This window comes from Diadema antillarum, unplaced genomic scaffold (genome assembly GCF_040938485.1).
Source record: "Diadema antillarum isolate AM-2024a unplaced genomic scaffold, OU_Dant_1.0 seq00001292_RagTag, whole genome shotgun sequence".
Taxonomy (NCBI): domain Eukaryota; kingdom Metazoa; phylum Echinodermata; class Echinoidea; order Diadematoida; family Diadematidae; genus Diadema; species Diadema antillarum.
Genome location: NW_027272071.1, coordinates 756960 through 773914, shown reverse-complemented (window position 1 = coordinate 773914; position 16955 = coordinate 756960). Strand labels below are relative to the sequence as shown.

Sequence of the window (16955 nt, the reverse complement as noted above, 5' to 3'; positions counted from 1 at the left end):
AGAAAAAGAGAGGAAAGTTCATTAAGGTACCCAAGGTAGACACTGTGGGTGGTAAGTTTATGAGAAAAAATTATGCAGATCTGTCAGTGTATAAGAAAGTTATACACCAATTAGTGCCAAAACCGTGTTTTACACCACTGATTGTAAAAATGGCCATATTGACATGATGGTGATCTGCAGTTAATAAATGTAGTAATACGTATACACAGACTCTATTTGTTTGGTTTTAAATTACATTTTAATCCTGGAATTATTTTTTTTTTACCTGTAGGAATCTTTATCAATTGAAAACTAAGCTCTGTACAGTGCAAGGTTCTGATCAGACCAAGGAGGTTTTATACATGGAGTTCCAACTGGCTGTAATTATTCAAACAGTTGTCGGATTTCTATTGATGTACAAAAGAATTCCACAGGTGCACTTGTGTTTTTGATGATCGTTGTTCCAAGCCGCCGTCTTGCTGAGCAATCTGAAGATTCATTTTGAACGTTATCATAAAAGCATGTTTACAAAACAAAAGTCAATTCCGTTCAGAAATTTGCGCAAAAGTGTTAATCAGAGCTGTATTACAATTGTATGTCAAAATGTTTAAAAATGTACCATCCTGGAAAGCTGGTTTTATCACTTTTCGACTTAATTTCCCCAAATGAAACTAACATGTAATAATCTTCAAGTATAATTCTTTAATGATATACATTGTATATATCAGATTAGTGCCCGCGTATGCCCAGTTGAGTAATTTTTATCTTCATTTCAGCATTTTCCCCTCAATTTCTGTTTGCGCGTCCTCGTGTCTGTACCACCTAGCTTTTATAAGAAGGGATAGCGAAAAGTAATTACCATCACAAAGACATATCTTCCTTTGAAAGTGGCTGGTGATTATGAAATGAGACACGAGTCAATTGTCTTCGTATCGGCGTGGCAGATCCTGTTTGGCACGTGCTTCAAATATTTTTGAGCGGCGGCTTCGAATAAAGATCGAAGGGAATAACTCTGTTGTTACTCCATCTCTTCAACCTCCTTGATCAGACTAATAATGTTGTGCTGATGTACAAATGTAATCATGAATGGGTAAATAGAAATTGACTCAGGCAATTCAGATCAAAAGAGGCTTTGTGAAGCAGCAATGTACAAACATCTTAAAGGGATCGTATAGTTTGGGTTGAGACCTACAATGTAATTTCAGGTTTCTAACATTTTTGGTGAGATAGTGAGAAACCTCTTTAAATATGAAAGAGCATGTAATTCTATAAAGAATTCAACATTTATGTGATGAAAATTGGTTCTGAAATGGCTGAGATATCCAAAAGAGAGCGATTCTAATAAAGTGTGGGACCCACACTTTATTTGACACAGGAAAGTACGGAAAAAAAAAAAATCATCCATGCGTTTGTCACAAGCAGATTAGATTATTGTTTACAGTTTATTTTATGGCTTGCCTGATAATCAATTAGGTAAACTACAAAGGGTGCAAAGTGCATGTGCTAGATTTGTTTGTAACTCTCCTCGTTTTTCTCATTGTAGTCCAATAATATGTGCATTACATTAGTTGCCTGTAAAGCAGAGAATCATATTTAAAACTGCTAATTACATTTATACTATTCATGGTACAGCACCAGCGTACGTACAAGAACTTGTAGAATCAAAAACATCATTTCAAATATTTTATCATCTTTGAAATTCACGGGATCAAACATTATTGAAATATCCATCGGCGAAATCAAAAGTTACTCTTGGTGACAGGGCATTTTTGTACGCTGCACCAAAATTATGGAATAATCTCCCTTTGTTTGTAAGACAAGCAGTTACAATTAATGAGTTTAAGGCCAGGTTAAAAAGTCTTCTTTTGAAGTACCGGTAATGTATTTTCTGTTTGAATTTCTTGTATGCATGTCATTTTGTAATGCGCAGTAGAGTACAGCTGCGCAATATAAATGTCCTTTATTATTATTATTATCATTATCATTATTATTATTATTATTATTATTATTACGATCGCTTTGTTTTACTTTGTTTTTGGATGTTTCAGTCATTCCAAACCCAATTTTCATCAAATATACTTTGAATTCCTCTTAAAATTATGCTCTGTACTATACAGTGTACAAATTGTACATGTATCATTTAAGTGTTTTCTTGGTACAAGTGTATCTCGCAAAAAGTTAGAAGCCCAATTCTCATCTCCACCAATACTGTACCATCCCTCTTAAGGAGCAACTTTTACTGTGTCGTGATCTCAATTTCAATGAATAGTTACAGTAGTACATGTGTGCATTTTATTACATACATTTCACATATTTGTATGTACAGTAATAATTGTCCAATATTGTCCTTGGTCCTATACTAGCAGTCTATTACAAAATATCTATGTACATGGTACACTGCTTCAGCATATATTTTTTTCCATTTTTTTGTCCATAAAAGTAGATGCTACGAGTGAATTAACTTCTAGAAAATTCTGTATCTGTTGAGGATGGGCTGATTTTGCTACGTATTTCCCATAGACACTTGCCCGAATAATACTCGGGACTCGTTCTCAACGGGTTAATCTTTCAATCCTTTTCATTTCTTTTTCTGTACTTCCGTCGATACATGTATGCTTAATTGTTTGTTTTTGTTTTTGTTTTACTTTTTCTTTTTCAGATTGATTGGCATCAATCTCTCGAGCTGCAAATATGACTCAGGTAAGACCAAAGATATTTGAATTTAGTTTCCTCTTCGTATGGAGTTTTGATTTTTTTTTTATTATTTAATATTGATCCATCCTCGTGGTTAGAAAGTGAGTGTTTCCTATAGTCAACTTACATTGTAGGTCTTGTGATCAGGCATGCAATGTTCACAAAATGTGTGAACACAATCTAGACAGAGCTTGGAGGGAAGAGATTCCTGGCATGCTCTACAAAATTCCTCTTTTCCCTTTGACCACTAAATCAAATTTAATGGGGTTTTCTGTAAGATGTGGGCAACGAGTTATAGTTTCATACCCTGAAATTGTATTTGGATTGATTCACTGTAAATAAGTTATCGTTGCGGAGGGTCCCGTTGTAATTTTTTTTTGACATACAGTGCTATACTCTTTTCTTGTCTTTGATGTTGCAGTGAGGAGGATGGCACGCAGATTTGGCATGAAAGAAGTGGGGGAGGATGAGGACTGGACATTATACTGGACAGATTGGACAGTGGCCCTGGAGAGAGTGATGGAAATGAAGAAATACCAGGTTTGTATACTTACTGATAAATAATGCGTTATGGCAAATATTTTGCTGTCATAATTTTATGTGAATCAGGAGATGTCACAAAATTTTGCAGGTGGTTGAATTCTTGATTAGAAATCACCTATCAACAGAACATGGTAACTGAATACTATACAACAGTATGGTATTCTGGAGTAAGATATGTACAGTACAGGTATTAAACAGTCAGTGTGAACCCTGCACTCTGCTGCACTGTAGAGGCTTCAGTGATTTCTCAGGCTTTTATCTATGGCTGTAGCATAACTACAATGTACCGGGTAGTTGTTATTTTCTCCCCATGTCTACCTCACCAGACATTCTTATGTACTGCACGTGTACCACCCAAAGTGTAACATTTAAAATCCGATTCAAACTTGTGGTTTCAGATAGCATGACATGAGTCAAATCAGTAGAGCAGATCCTTTTAATTCCATTGTATCAACTTGCATAGAGGTGAACATTACAGGCTGTGTCATATTACCTTACTAATACTACTCTGTACTAATCCTAAATTATTCATGAACACAGCTTGTAATTCTGTGTGCCATTGTACAACATGTACATGTGTATGATCTTTCTTGTGCAGAATGAGACCTTTAAATGCAATTATTTTGTCTACTTTTCTGTGTACTACAATAGTTATGTTAAAGATTTGTCATGATGCACTTTCATTATCATCAAATAGCATTGTAAAGCACAGATTTGTGGAAGAAATCACTACAGTGTATCATGGTCACATGACCAAACTGATATCTTGCACTCTTATGAGTGTCCAATGCTTGCGTGTTGATAATTATGGTGTTGATGTTTTGCTGTGTTATGAGATCACGAGCATAATTTTTTTTTTTTGTGAAGGAAAAGCGTTGCTGCAAAGGATGTATTCGTTACACAGATAAATATACAATTGTACTCTATGCTTCTTTATTAACACTGAATCCAGATATTCCTTGTGTTTGTTGGAAATCTGGCCTAAATTTATTTAGCACTTTTCTTAATACAATATAATTAGCCTTTTCTAATATTATTGTTTAAAATTAAAATACGTTTACACTGTATTGCAGATTTACAATATCTGTGTTTTTGAATGGCATACCATATTCATAATACCAGTAAAGTGCATTTGACTGTTGTACATGTGTTCTGCAATCTGAGACATACAGTGTATGAAAGCATGATTTTGTGCCTGAAAATCTGTGTAAAACTGTCTCACTCGTACATTGTATTGAGTAGATGAAGGGTAGCAGGCCAGTTTTGTTGCTTTTCAGTGATTTCACAGGGTCACGAAAGTTGTTTTTCAGAAAGAGCTGTCCAGAAAATGATCCAGCCGGTAATTATACCTAGGGTGTGTTTGGCCTCGCCAGGTCGTCTTACTCTAGCATAACCCTAATCCAATTTCCTCTTGTTTGTGCCTTCTGTTTTTGTTTTTGTGCTGCTGTGTAGAAAGTCAACCACTTTCCTGGCATGACTGAAATCTGCCGCAAAGACCTCCTTGCGCGCAACATGACCCGACTGCTCAAGCTGTTCCCCAAAGACTATGCTATCTTTCCCAGGACCTGGGTTCTGCCCGCAGAGTGAGTGTATATTTCTTGTAGTCTGCATCAGTCTTTGACTCTCTTCACCTGTGAAATTGTGAAGATCAGAAAATCAATAATGCCATTTGCAGCCTTTTACTGGACTACTGTTAGTGTTTTAAATGGAACAATCATATTGCATGTACTTGCCAACTGTTCCCATTTAATAGAAACATTCCTGTTTCTTAGAAAAAGAAAAATCTTTATTTCATTCTTGTGTTCCTATTTTGTCAACACTTAGTAATAAATGGGAAATGAAAAAAAATCCTGCGTTTGTATTATTTTCTCTCAGTTACAGCTTTATTCCTATTTCCTGACTTGTAGGCTTGGCAAATAAAATGCAGCATTTTAGAATTGGGAACCAAAAAAATAAAAAAAAAAGTTCTTTGTGCTATTTCATCCATAAGATCAATAAAAAACTTAAAAGGTTGAGTGACATACTACATGTAATTATCATGTTCTTTGAATATCATCACAATCCACATTTTGATGGTACAATGTAGGTAGTTGTCAATGTGACAAGGAAACAAATATGCATCCAGTGGTATAAACCCCATTAAAAAAAGTTTTAATCTGTAATTCAGGTTTGAAGGATGACGTTTTGGGGCGGATTTATTTAAAACAAACAAACAAACAAACAAACCTTGTCTCATCAAATTATCATGCTTTCCAAGGATTTGCCATCTGCTGTCATTATGTAATCACTGAATTTGAGCATAGAAGAAAGTCTGAAGTGAAATATTTCAAAATGCATTGTTTTCAGCACAGACGTTTCCATACAGTGTAATTCTTGAAGATGCAATATGTTTTGGATAGTGCCTAGGTGACAGCACATGTGTTTTTTTTTCTTCAAGGGACAAACTGTATTTGAATGATGATCAGATGGTTATTGATAAAGTCTAAAGACATTTAATGATATCACTTTTGTTTGGGAGATGATATTTACCTTGAATAATATTTGTGTGAGATACAGCTGTGGATCGCTGCGTGGTCATTTGTGAGATGTAAAGATGCCAGATTTTGCAGCTTTCCATCTATTACAGCTGTACATTTCTGTATATTCAGAAGGACTGCACATTCCAAATGACACATTTTAAAGAGAATTGATCAAGGCTTATAATCAGGAAACCACATTCATGTAAGATGATTTAGGCAGCAAGGGATACATTGCTATTAAACATATTTTATTTTTCTTTATTACATTTGGGTTAAATATAATGTTTCATACCTAAATAAGTCGCTAGAAATGTTGAGTTTGAGTTGAAGCATGCTTCAGAATGCATAGTGATAATGAAAACTTAAATTCTTTGATTAAAGTTTGTCCCATGTGTTTATTTTGTATCAGGAAAAAGAACTAAATTTGCATTCAGAGGCAGTACATTTGTACGTGTGACAGCTTGTCTTGTCAATGAGATGTGGCTACATGTACATGTAGCTGTGTAATTCCTGTATTAAATGTAACAGGATGTGCACTCTTATGCTTTTGATGCAGCTACGGTGACTATCAAGCATTTTGTCGGACCAAGAAGAACAAGACTTACATCTGCAAACCAGAGAGTGGGTGCCAGGGCAAAGGTATTTTTATCACTAGGAATCCAAAGGACATCAAGCCAGGGGAACATATGGTGTGCCAGCAGTACCTCTCCAAGGTAGGTCTTTCTGCTGAGTAGTGATTCTGTATCACTAGTAAACTAGTAGATAAGGGTAGTACTTTCATCATTGGACAAATTAGCTGACATATGATAGAGGTCTTTGTATTTGTTTCTTGTTTAATATTTTTTAATACTGGGCTTTCAGCTTAGGAAATATATCGTAAAACCATAAATTTTTGCATACATGTATGAAACTTTTGCAAATTTTGCAAGATGCCAAGATTGGAGAAAGTAAAATGCATGCTTAACTTTTTGTCAATGCAGTGCACTGAATACTGATACATAAAGTATACTCATGATTTTTTATGGTCTGCAAGTAGTGAATGTTTCATGCTGTAAATATTTGTGGTTTTTACAGTACACTTGTTGCTTGATCACAGAAGTTGGTACTTTAGTGCAGTTCTCTGTCAAATGTACATCGTATATGTGTAAATGTCTTTCTCCAACACCAAAACTGGAAGCTTGTTACTTAATTCGTTCATTGCTTCATTTTGTCTTCTTAGCCTTTCCTCATTGATGGTTACAAGTTCGACTACAGGATCTATGTTGTGGTGACGTCTTGTGATCCGTTTAGGATATATGTGTACAAGGATGGGCTGGTCCGGTTTGCTACAGTGAAGTACACTGAACCAACCAATTCAAACATGGTGAGTCAATCAGAATCCTATGTTTGTATGCACTGTAAATATGTTACTTTTGTGTTTGCATTATGATGAAATTTGTATCTTTAAAATCTCTCTCACAGGTTGATGAAATGAAGGATATCAAACAGAAGGCACTTTTCTTATATATCCTCATTGTAGACTATGCCATGGAAAAGTAGTCATTGGCAGATATTAACCCGTTGAGAATGGACTGATTTTGCTATTACACGCATTTCCATACAGACACCTGCCGAATATTCTCGGGACTCATCTTCAATTGGTTAAGGACCAAATTAGATTAGGAAACCAAATGACCAAGTTAATATATGAGTCAAAACAGATGCATTTTATTCAGGAGACTGGATGCAGATATCAAAAGATGTTATAAGGCTTGAGTTTCTTGCAGTTTTCTATATAACCAAATATACTGTATTTGTTTAAATATGACTTATTCTTAAAAAAAAAGAATAAGTCTGAATCCACATACAAGGAAATTTAATCAGTGCTGGACATATGTGTACATTGAAAGGCTGAAATGACAACATTTTGAATAAACCTGTACACGTATCTCAATGTCTTGGCACAGTCTATGTGATTTATGACATGCTGTCAGATACATACGTGTAGTACATTGTATGTCAAAACAATGAAAGCAAAAGTACTTAGAGTTGGTCAGATTTTCATTGAAAGTTTGTACAGCAGTGACTGTTGTTTTCCAGTATACTGCATTGCAAGCATATTGTTTAAAGTTCTGTATGTTAGCCTATACTTTAATCTGTGTGTTGGACATTGAATATCCTTCTTGGACACATGTGATGTGAAACTTGTGTCATTCATGACAAACAGTCACACTTGTCTACAGAGTCCTCTCAAGGAAGACAAAAAAGTGGCTGCCATAGACAGGTGGCTGTAGGCAGGGTCTTTAAAATGCTTATTGGGAAGGAGGGGGATTTATTTATAGTGTCTGTATACATTGGAATGCAGTGGTAATGGTATGTGTCGAGGAAGAATGAGAATGATGTCCTGAGGAAAGTGCTAGAGTTTGAAATGAATGAGCCATGAAAGGAAGGACTAACAAAGAAAACGTGGAAGAGACAGGTGGAGGATAAGCATGAGAAGGTACAAGATTTGTAGTCTTGAGTAAAGGAGGATGCCCCATGTCAGGAGAGATGGCAGGAAGGTGTGAGAGCTGTTGGTGTTAGAGTGAGGTATAAGTATGGCCACCTCCGTTATGAGGTACAGACCCGGATTAAAACTGGTGATGATAATAATGGTGATAATAGTGATGTGACGGGCAGCAGCTTCAGATATGTGGCCGCTATTTAAAGATGGGTTTGACTGAACTTCGTTTATGAGATAGACATAGAGTTTGATGAATATGAAGCCTGAAGGCAGCATTAGAGAACCAGTGACCATTTGTGATAGAAGACCAACTAACATCTGTAATGGTGATATGTATTGACAACTTGTTGCTAGAAAGTTTAGCATAGTCCAGTGCTTCAAAACTTTGGTAAAATGTGAGGCAATCTTCTCTAAAGTCAAGAAGTACCACTGTGGCCCACTGGCTGACCAGCGTTTACATCAGGATTTCCATTCTCTCTTTCTTGCAGGACGAAGTATGCATGCATCTCACAAACTACGCCATTAACAAACACAGCTCAGATTTTGTGCGTGATGACGAAAGTGGCTCTAAGAGGTATGTGCTTGTGAAGCAGATTATTCAAATTTCTCCTTCAGAGGCCAGTGTGTTCAGAAGATATTCATTATGCTTTACGACCAGAGCTCAGTTTTTTGTTTTTCGTCACATCATGCTGTCAATTTCTGCACTATAATCCACAAGTACAATTATTGCTAGATTTGATAAGATGTTATCAATTCTGTAAGGGACATAAAACTTGTTGTTTGATAATATTTGTGTTTACAATGTAGGACTTTGCATTCATGAAGTAAATCTCACTTGAAAGTAGACTTTTAAAAGTTGTTAGCTTCACATTCATTTGAGAGACTTGGAAAATTGTTATTCTTTTCAATCAATTATTATTATTATTATCATTATTGTTATTATTATTATTATTATTATTATTATTATTATTATTATTATTATTATTATTATTATTATTATTATTGTTATTATTATTATTATATATATTTTTTCTTTTTCTTTTTTTTTTGCATTCATCATAGTTTGTATTTGTTTACTACCAAAAGCATGCCGCCCAAATAATTTGATATGTACCTCTGCTTTACTATGATTTTTATGTACAGGCGTATTACAACGGTAAACGAATGGTTTGAGAGCAATGGATACAGTGTAGAGAAGATCTGGGCAGACATCTATGATGTCATCATCAAGACTCTGATCACAGCTCACCCAGTGCTCAAACACAACTACCGCACATGTTTCCCCAACCACATCAAAGGCAGTGGCTGCTTTGAGATCCTTGGATTTGACGTCATGCTTGACAAGAAGCTCAAGCCATGGTTGATAGAGGTAAAAACAGGAACACTAAACAGTCACATGTAAAGGCATAATTTACCATTTGCAGATGAAACAAAACCCCAGCGTTAGTGCTTTAGAATAGTTCTAAAGTGTGAGCTAGGGATAGAAACAATCAATATAATGATTTGAACCAGTATAATCGATGTTAAGTATTGTTGAATATACAAAATGTGAACAATAGTTATAATAAAAATGTTTCCAGACTAAACCAGCTACAGTTATGGTTTAATGAGAAAAATACTGATTTCTCCTTATATAGGTGTTATTGCAAAAATTGTATATGGTAGGATGTCTTGTGATACAACTGACCTACATAATGTATGCTTCAAAAGTGATATCTTGAACATTTTTATAAATTACTCTTCCAAAGGTAAACAAGACCTTGAACAGTGGAGGTAGAAAATCATGTACCTCAATCACTTCCACAATAACTTTGAGAAAATGAATGAGAGAAGTTGAGCGAAAAGCACATTATGTATGTGAATAGTGTCAGTTGCTAAGATATATTAGATATCCTTTACAAAGAATTGGGGGACATGTCTTGTGAACCAGCGAACCTGACAGGAAATAAGCTATGAAATACTTCACAATATTTTGCCATACTTCAATTTTAGGATACAAAGAAGTCACCTTGTGGTGGTGGTGGTGGTGTTGGTGTTGGTGTTGTTGTTGTTGTTGTTGTTGTTGTTGTTGTTGTTGTTGTTGTTGTTGTTGTTGTTGTTGTTGTTGTTGTTGTTGTTGTTGTTGTTGTTGTTGTTGTTGTTGTTGTTGTTTCTTCTACATGTAGCAATAGACAGGTCAGTCATTACCTAGTAGGATATTTTAATATTGAAGACAATGTATCAGTGAAGAAAAGTACCTGTATCCTTTAAGTTTTGTCTGATGTACGTATCTTTGTCTGGTGTCACCAGGTGAACCACTCACCCAGCTTCCACACAGATGCCAAGCTGGACAAGGAAGTGAAGGAGGGACTACTCTTTGACACTATGAACATTGTCAACCTGACGCCCTTTGATCGCAAGAAGTGTATGGAGGAGGAGAGGCGTAAGATCAAGGAACGACTCATGGCTCGCTCCAAGCCCAAAGAATTCAGGTATTCTTCTCTTCAGTCGCTGTTCCTCCCCCACCCCTGCCCATCATTGTACTCATAGGCCCTCCCCCCCCCCCATGCCTTTACTCACGAGCAAGGTTGTATAGTGCTTTGATAACCTTAACATGGTGGGAAAGGCTGATGTAAAAGCTAGTGTATTATTAGAATCATTGAGTGTATCAAACGGGCCATGGCTGCGTCCCATGTTATGATCGAATTTCCTCAATTGAACACGCTTGAGATGATTTTTGTTTTAAATATTTACCCATTCTTCCTTTATTTTTCTTTTGTAAAGGAAAACAGGATTTACAGTACACACATCCTAGCACACTTTGAGTAGAACAAGGCAAACTTCATCAAGCCTGTGTTTAAAATTTCAATATCAGCAGGAAGCTATTCCAGACATTTTATATTGTGACATAATATATTGGGTCATATATCATTCATTGTAATGCAATCAAAGGCAAATGTTTTTTTGTTATTATGTTATTTGAAAAGTTGTAGAAAGTTTCAGACAGTATTTATTGTGTATAGGAAATCATACCATGATTTGAGGATAAACTCTTGTCAGCACTGTCTATATGAATTGGCATTATAATTTTATATGACTGTTCACCATTTAGATTGGGCTCTTACAGTAAGATTCATAATCTTTGGTCTTGAATTAAATTTACTTGTGGTATTACTACATAACTATTTTTTTTCTTTGTAGCATTTGGAAAGAATATTCTATTAGCCTATTAAATGGTTTATGTGAATTCATGTGATATGATTATGTGAAGCCAGAATGAATGTAGTCTGAATGCCGTTGACCTTTTGACCCTAGGAAAGAGGAGTATGAGGATTCCTATGACAAGGCTGCTGAGGCCCAGCTCAAGTATGAAGAGGCACACATCGGAGGCTTCACTCGTATCTACCCTACTGAGGACTCGGAAAAGTATGACAAGTACTTCCAGCACAGCGGTTCACTCTTCCAGGAGACAGCAGCCTCTAAGGCCAGGGGAGAGTGTGCCAGGTAAGTAGGTCATACACGTGTATTCAAAAATCATTGCTTGTGCAAGAATCAGACTCATTATTGACCATGCCATAGGTTGTTTGTTGAATACCCTGAAATAATCTTGTACATGTATGTCAGACCTTCATCCTCACATACAGTGTACAAAAAAGCATAATTTAATGGTATGCTGGATGTGTAAAGGCACTAAGTCTTAAAAAAAGGTGATGAACAACTGTGGTCTTGATTTCTGCAGTGCTGACATCTGCCTTGGATTTTATCTAGCAGGCTTGTAAATTCTGTTTTGATGGACAGCCCTGTCATGATATTTGATATTTAGATTGATACAAGATATTGTTTTTCCCCTGAAACATATCTACATGCAACTGATTGACAAATTGTCCTACATCAATGTAAATAAAAGTAGCACTGAATTTATGAGTGTTTAGTAGTAGCCATGACAAATGAAATCATGGGCATACATAATTGGGCAGGGTTCAAACCTACAACTTCCTGATCACTGGACAGGCGTCTTATCCATTAGACCACCAAGCTTCTGCCCACCCTATGATTTCTGTTGCCATCTCTGCTACTAAACACTGATTAATTCAGTGCTTATTTACGTCGATGTAGGGCTATGTGTAATCAGTTGCCTAAAAAGATAACTAGATGTAAGAACTTCGTCAATTTGACTATTTATATGTATACCCCTCATCCAATCTCCTTGTCCATGGCTGTTCAGACAACAGAGGGAAGAGATTCGTGCCAAGCAAGAGAAGTTAGAAATGATGCTGAAGAAGAAGCCGAGTGAAAGGAAAGACTCTGGTGGTCTCAGACCAGAGAGTCCCCAGGGAGATGGGCGGAACCGCAGGGCGACTTCGCCCGACTGTTCCCAGGGTGGCCATGGGCAAGAGGCCCTATGGAAGGTCCCAATCAGAGGTACTTATCTCAGCATATCCTTTAGTGACATCACATGATAGGGTGACACGAGCCAGGTGAAAGAAATTTTAGTTCAGAAACCTACTTAGGTTTCTGAAGAATTGTCATTGGTGCATCAAGCTATATGCTAGATAACAGGGGATGAGAATGTCCTGAATCATACTTTGTGTAATGAACCAAATGAGAGCAATGCAGGTACACTGTACTTCATTAAGTATTTGTATCGATTGCTGTAGTTTAGTTTTAAAAGCCGTGTAGAAGTGTGTACTTTCTGTTGTGTTGTGCTGTGCTTCATTTGAAGATTAATACTTGTTTAAATAGAAAAATAATGGTTGTATGTCTCCTCTTCATGTAACAAGTCTCAAAGATGCACAACTGTGCTTATGTGCAGGCAAAGAATATCGCATTTTGATGGTACAATGATTATCCATTCATTTTACTGTTGCACATGTGACTTTCAGAGCACTTTCATAGTGACTGTCATTGAACAGATAGTGAATGTTGCATACACGCAACTGGGATTGGCAGGTTCATTTTAATATAGAAAGCATTGTCAGACTTTTTACCTAAATCTCACTGTTATCTGTGCATTACTTTGTCCTATGAGATTTCTTTCCTTCCATTGTTTGTAAAAATTATCCTTCCTCTTCATCACTCTCCGTATCATTTCCTACTCTTCATGTATAGATAGATTTTCAGCTGTCTTAAGGGCTTGTGGGGGGAATTTAGGTTAACTTGTGTTTGTTCATATTTAGTATGCAGTAAAAATGAATGTCCACCATTTGTATTGTTTTCATGTATTTGTGAAGTACTGTGTGCTGTCCGTGAACACTGAAAATGTTTTATTTAATCACACACAAATTTGTGTATCTTGATTCATAGTTCATGCTGGATTACGAAGCTGTGGACTCAACTAAACCTCAAGACATTGTAGAAGAAGAAGAGTTGGAGAGGATTAGTTCCCTTTTGCAACGAGACAACCTTGTCCGTGGCTTGGGGGTCGTGGAGCATGTCTACAGGTTACTGCACTGCACTCCAGGAACAGTGGGTGTTATGAAGAATGCAGACCGACAGCCAAATGTAAGTTCACATGTTCTCATCACCTACCATGCTATATGTTGTTTGGAACAATGGAGAATTTACATGGCTTTTGTAATGGTGGCATCTAGAAGCTTGTTTCTGCTTGCAGTAATCATGGGTTGTGAGTCTCCTGAGAAGACTCGTGCAGTCTGATTGTGCAGTGCTTGATAGTTTGTGAGCTAGGGTTCTATGGTGATGGTCAAACTGTCCTTTCTCCAGAAAATCAAGTACACGTTTTCACTGTGACTCGTGGTTTCATCTTCACCCAGAGCAAACAGAGCATAATGCTTTGCATTAGCTACGTTCAACACAAGATAGAAATGCACAGTCAATGATGCAGCACTGATAGCATTCATTCTTCCATTATTTTTATTTGCCTTATGTACACCAAATGGATTGGCATATTGTTTGTATTTCCCCCTCCTCATTTCTCTCATGGGTCTTCTTTCAAAATACTTTATTCTCTTTTGAAATATCTCGGTACATGGTTATGTTTTTCTTTTCCTCATGTTTCCATTCAAACTATAATAATGGAACCATTTTCATCTGATGCAGAATTAATTCTTTCAAGAGGGAAGTAATTCAGAGTTTCATTCATCTTTTCTTCATGGATCTTTCATTTCCTGTCCTATCTAAGATTCTTGAGCTATTTATCTATGAATCGATGACAAAGTTAAGGTCTTACTTGTTCAAGTGAACAATACTCTGCATAATAAGGTAACAGTCAAGCATGTATGAGAAATAAAAGGGACAGTGGAGAAAGATATATATACATCAAAATCAGAGAATATGAGAAGAACAGTCTAGACTTTCCTACAAGATTGTTTCATTCTTCATTTTGATACTTGATACTTTACCAGAGCAGTAGCTGAATGTCAGGAGTGTAGCTTGATATTTTCTCTCTCTTATCGATGGTTTAGCAGCAATACCAGCGCCTTGGTTTGGTATCCTCTGCACCATACTGGAACAGTGCTGTTGCGGGTCGCATGAATGCATACCTGCATCTTGACACGCCGCCGTACCATAAAACCCCGAGTCACCATCCCGCAAGTCGCAACAAGAAGACAAATAGCAAACCTGGAGCTGTTGGGAGCTCAGTGACTTCCAAAAAAAGAACTGCTGCTAGTCAAATCCCAGAATTATTTTCATACAACATGCACAATCACTCCTACTACCCAAAGAATGACAGTGACCGAAAGGTTGAAGCTAGTAATGACCTTGCTTCCATTGACCCAAGCTCTAGTAGGTCTAGGTCCTACTCCAGCCAAGACCCTCAAAACCACACCCCAGGTAGTGACCAAAATAGACAGGATTCAAAGCGGGTAGACATCAAGGATGCACCAAGGAAGGAGAAACATCAAAACAACAATAGCTGCCACAATGCTATCCTGTATCCAAACCAGTACGGGGTGGCAAACAAACACAGACCTGGTAATGGTGGTGCTTCTATGGTGCTGAGTGAACAAAAAGATTCAGAAGCTATGAGTGGTGTTCTCACTGTAGAGGCCTTAAAGAAGTGGATACCCAGTGGGAAACAGAAGAAATGTGCCAGAGAGCTGGTCACTCCTGAACTTGGACTCCAGTTCCTGACCAGCTGTCAGAAAACCCTTGCAGCCCGACATATGGCCAAGACAGATGCTGCCGAGGCACACACTCCAGGAAAGTCAAGTTCTAGTCCAATACCTCTGCTTACCATGAAAAGTCATGGAACTCCTGTAAACCGAAACAATAACAGAGCAGTAGAGGGCAGACCGGGGGAGGCTAGCCCTGGGACCACACCCTCCTTCACTCTCAGTCCCCTCAGGCCAGCTACAATGGGGGACTTTCCATCCATTTCAGGAAGTGAAAGTTTGTCACCTTCTGATCTTTCTGAGGTGGACTTATCCTCAGACCTTCCCAAAGAGACCGCCGTCGATTCTGAGACGTCACCCGAGGGCCTCCCTCCCTTACTGTGTTGCAATGTACCTCATGGGAATCTTGAGGGAGGGGCCACCTCAGACAGAGGAAAGTACCAGTGTCACAGATGGGGCAGAAGACTGCACCTTAACATCAATGACATCAAATTTGAATCCCCTCAGGACAAAAAGGAGGTACAAAGTGTTAGGAGAGACACCTCCATTCCCAGAATTCCAGCCAGAGTTGAGTTTTGTTGCTGAGCTGGAAGTGTTGTTTGCTTCAGGCAGTTGTTAATTCCAGGTGTTGCCAGATTTTCCAAGCCGACAAAGCCTCTAATCTCTATATTTTATGAGACTAGAGTGTTGCTACTTGTTCATCTTCAATTATACATTGTAGTTCACATTCCTCTTCTTTCTTTCATATTATATTACATCTTTGTTTGACTATGCATGTGCTTATTGATGTTGGAATTGTTTTCATAACATTTCGTTCTTGTTGGTATACAATGTATGAATTGTTGACTATTGTTATGTTCCGGTTTCCATTTGGCAAATTTTAATTGAGGTGGACAGTTTCACATGACTTTGATACAACATCTGCAGTTGCCCATTGAATCAGCAGCCTGCTATATATAATATGACGTAAACATACATATGTGTGTGTACATAGGTTGAAATGTACCTACTGTACCTTGTTACTCATCATCAAGCTACACAAGCTTTAATTTTCTCAAGTCTTGTAGGCCCTCTTCTTACTAATTTCACATTTTAAAAGAGCTTGCAAATTCAAATATGAGAAAAAACAAAAACACTGCCTACCAGCAAACATCTCATGCATAAATCTGTGCTTCACTATGCAAATGTACAGAGTTGTATCTTGGTCAGTATGTCTCATTCCAATTCTTCTTTTCTTCTCCTTTTTTTTTTTTTTTTTTTTTTTTTTTTGCATGCCCTAAATGTTCATTTCATATCATTGTTCCTGCATACTTCTGTTCTCCTCTAGCACTCTGCTATTTCTCGAAATAGCCAAGGCACCGGTCTCTCCCAAAGTACATGTGATACTCTGGCACAGATGATAGGACAGAGTGAAGAGCAATTGTACACTCTTCACCTCCAGCCTTTTAGTGAGAAGGTGATCAAAGGCTTCAAACCTCTCCCCACATTGCACAATGTACATGTAATGTGTGCCATATATCGAACAAAATCAAAGTTTTGTAGCTGCTTGAATAATGTGCATCACATTGTCACCTCAAACAAGCTCTTTGTCACACCCACTAAATGATTTAGTTTAGCTCATGTCCACTTGTAATTTGTTTTCTGCACCAACATATTTTTTGTGTCTGCACCAAATGCTAATATCTC

General features: G+C 37.3%; 1 protein-coding gene across 1 annotated transcript in view; it reads left to right on the top strand.

The window, feature by feature from the left end:
- Positions 1-16955, top strand: part of LOC139707977 (tubulin polyglutamylase ttll6-like) — a 40323-nt gene that overhangs the window by 13294 nt on the left and 10074 nt on the right. The window contains 12 exon segments of the mRNA XM_071619967.1: positions 2639-2679; positions 3095-3213; positions 4669-4799; positions 6292-6448; positions 6955-7098; positions 8706-8791; positions 9361-9586; positions 10507-10688; positions 11512-11700; positions 12422-12557; positions 12559-12618; positions 13501-13698. Coding sequence (XP_071476068.1) covers positions 2639-2679; positions 3095-3213; positions 4669-4799; positions 6292-6448; positions 6955-7098; positions 8706-8791; positions 9361-9586; positions 10507-10688; positions 11512-11700; positions 12422-12557; positions 12559-12618; positions 13501-13698 — 1669 coding nt within the window.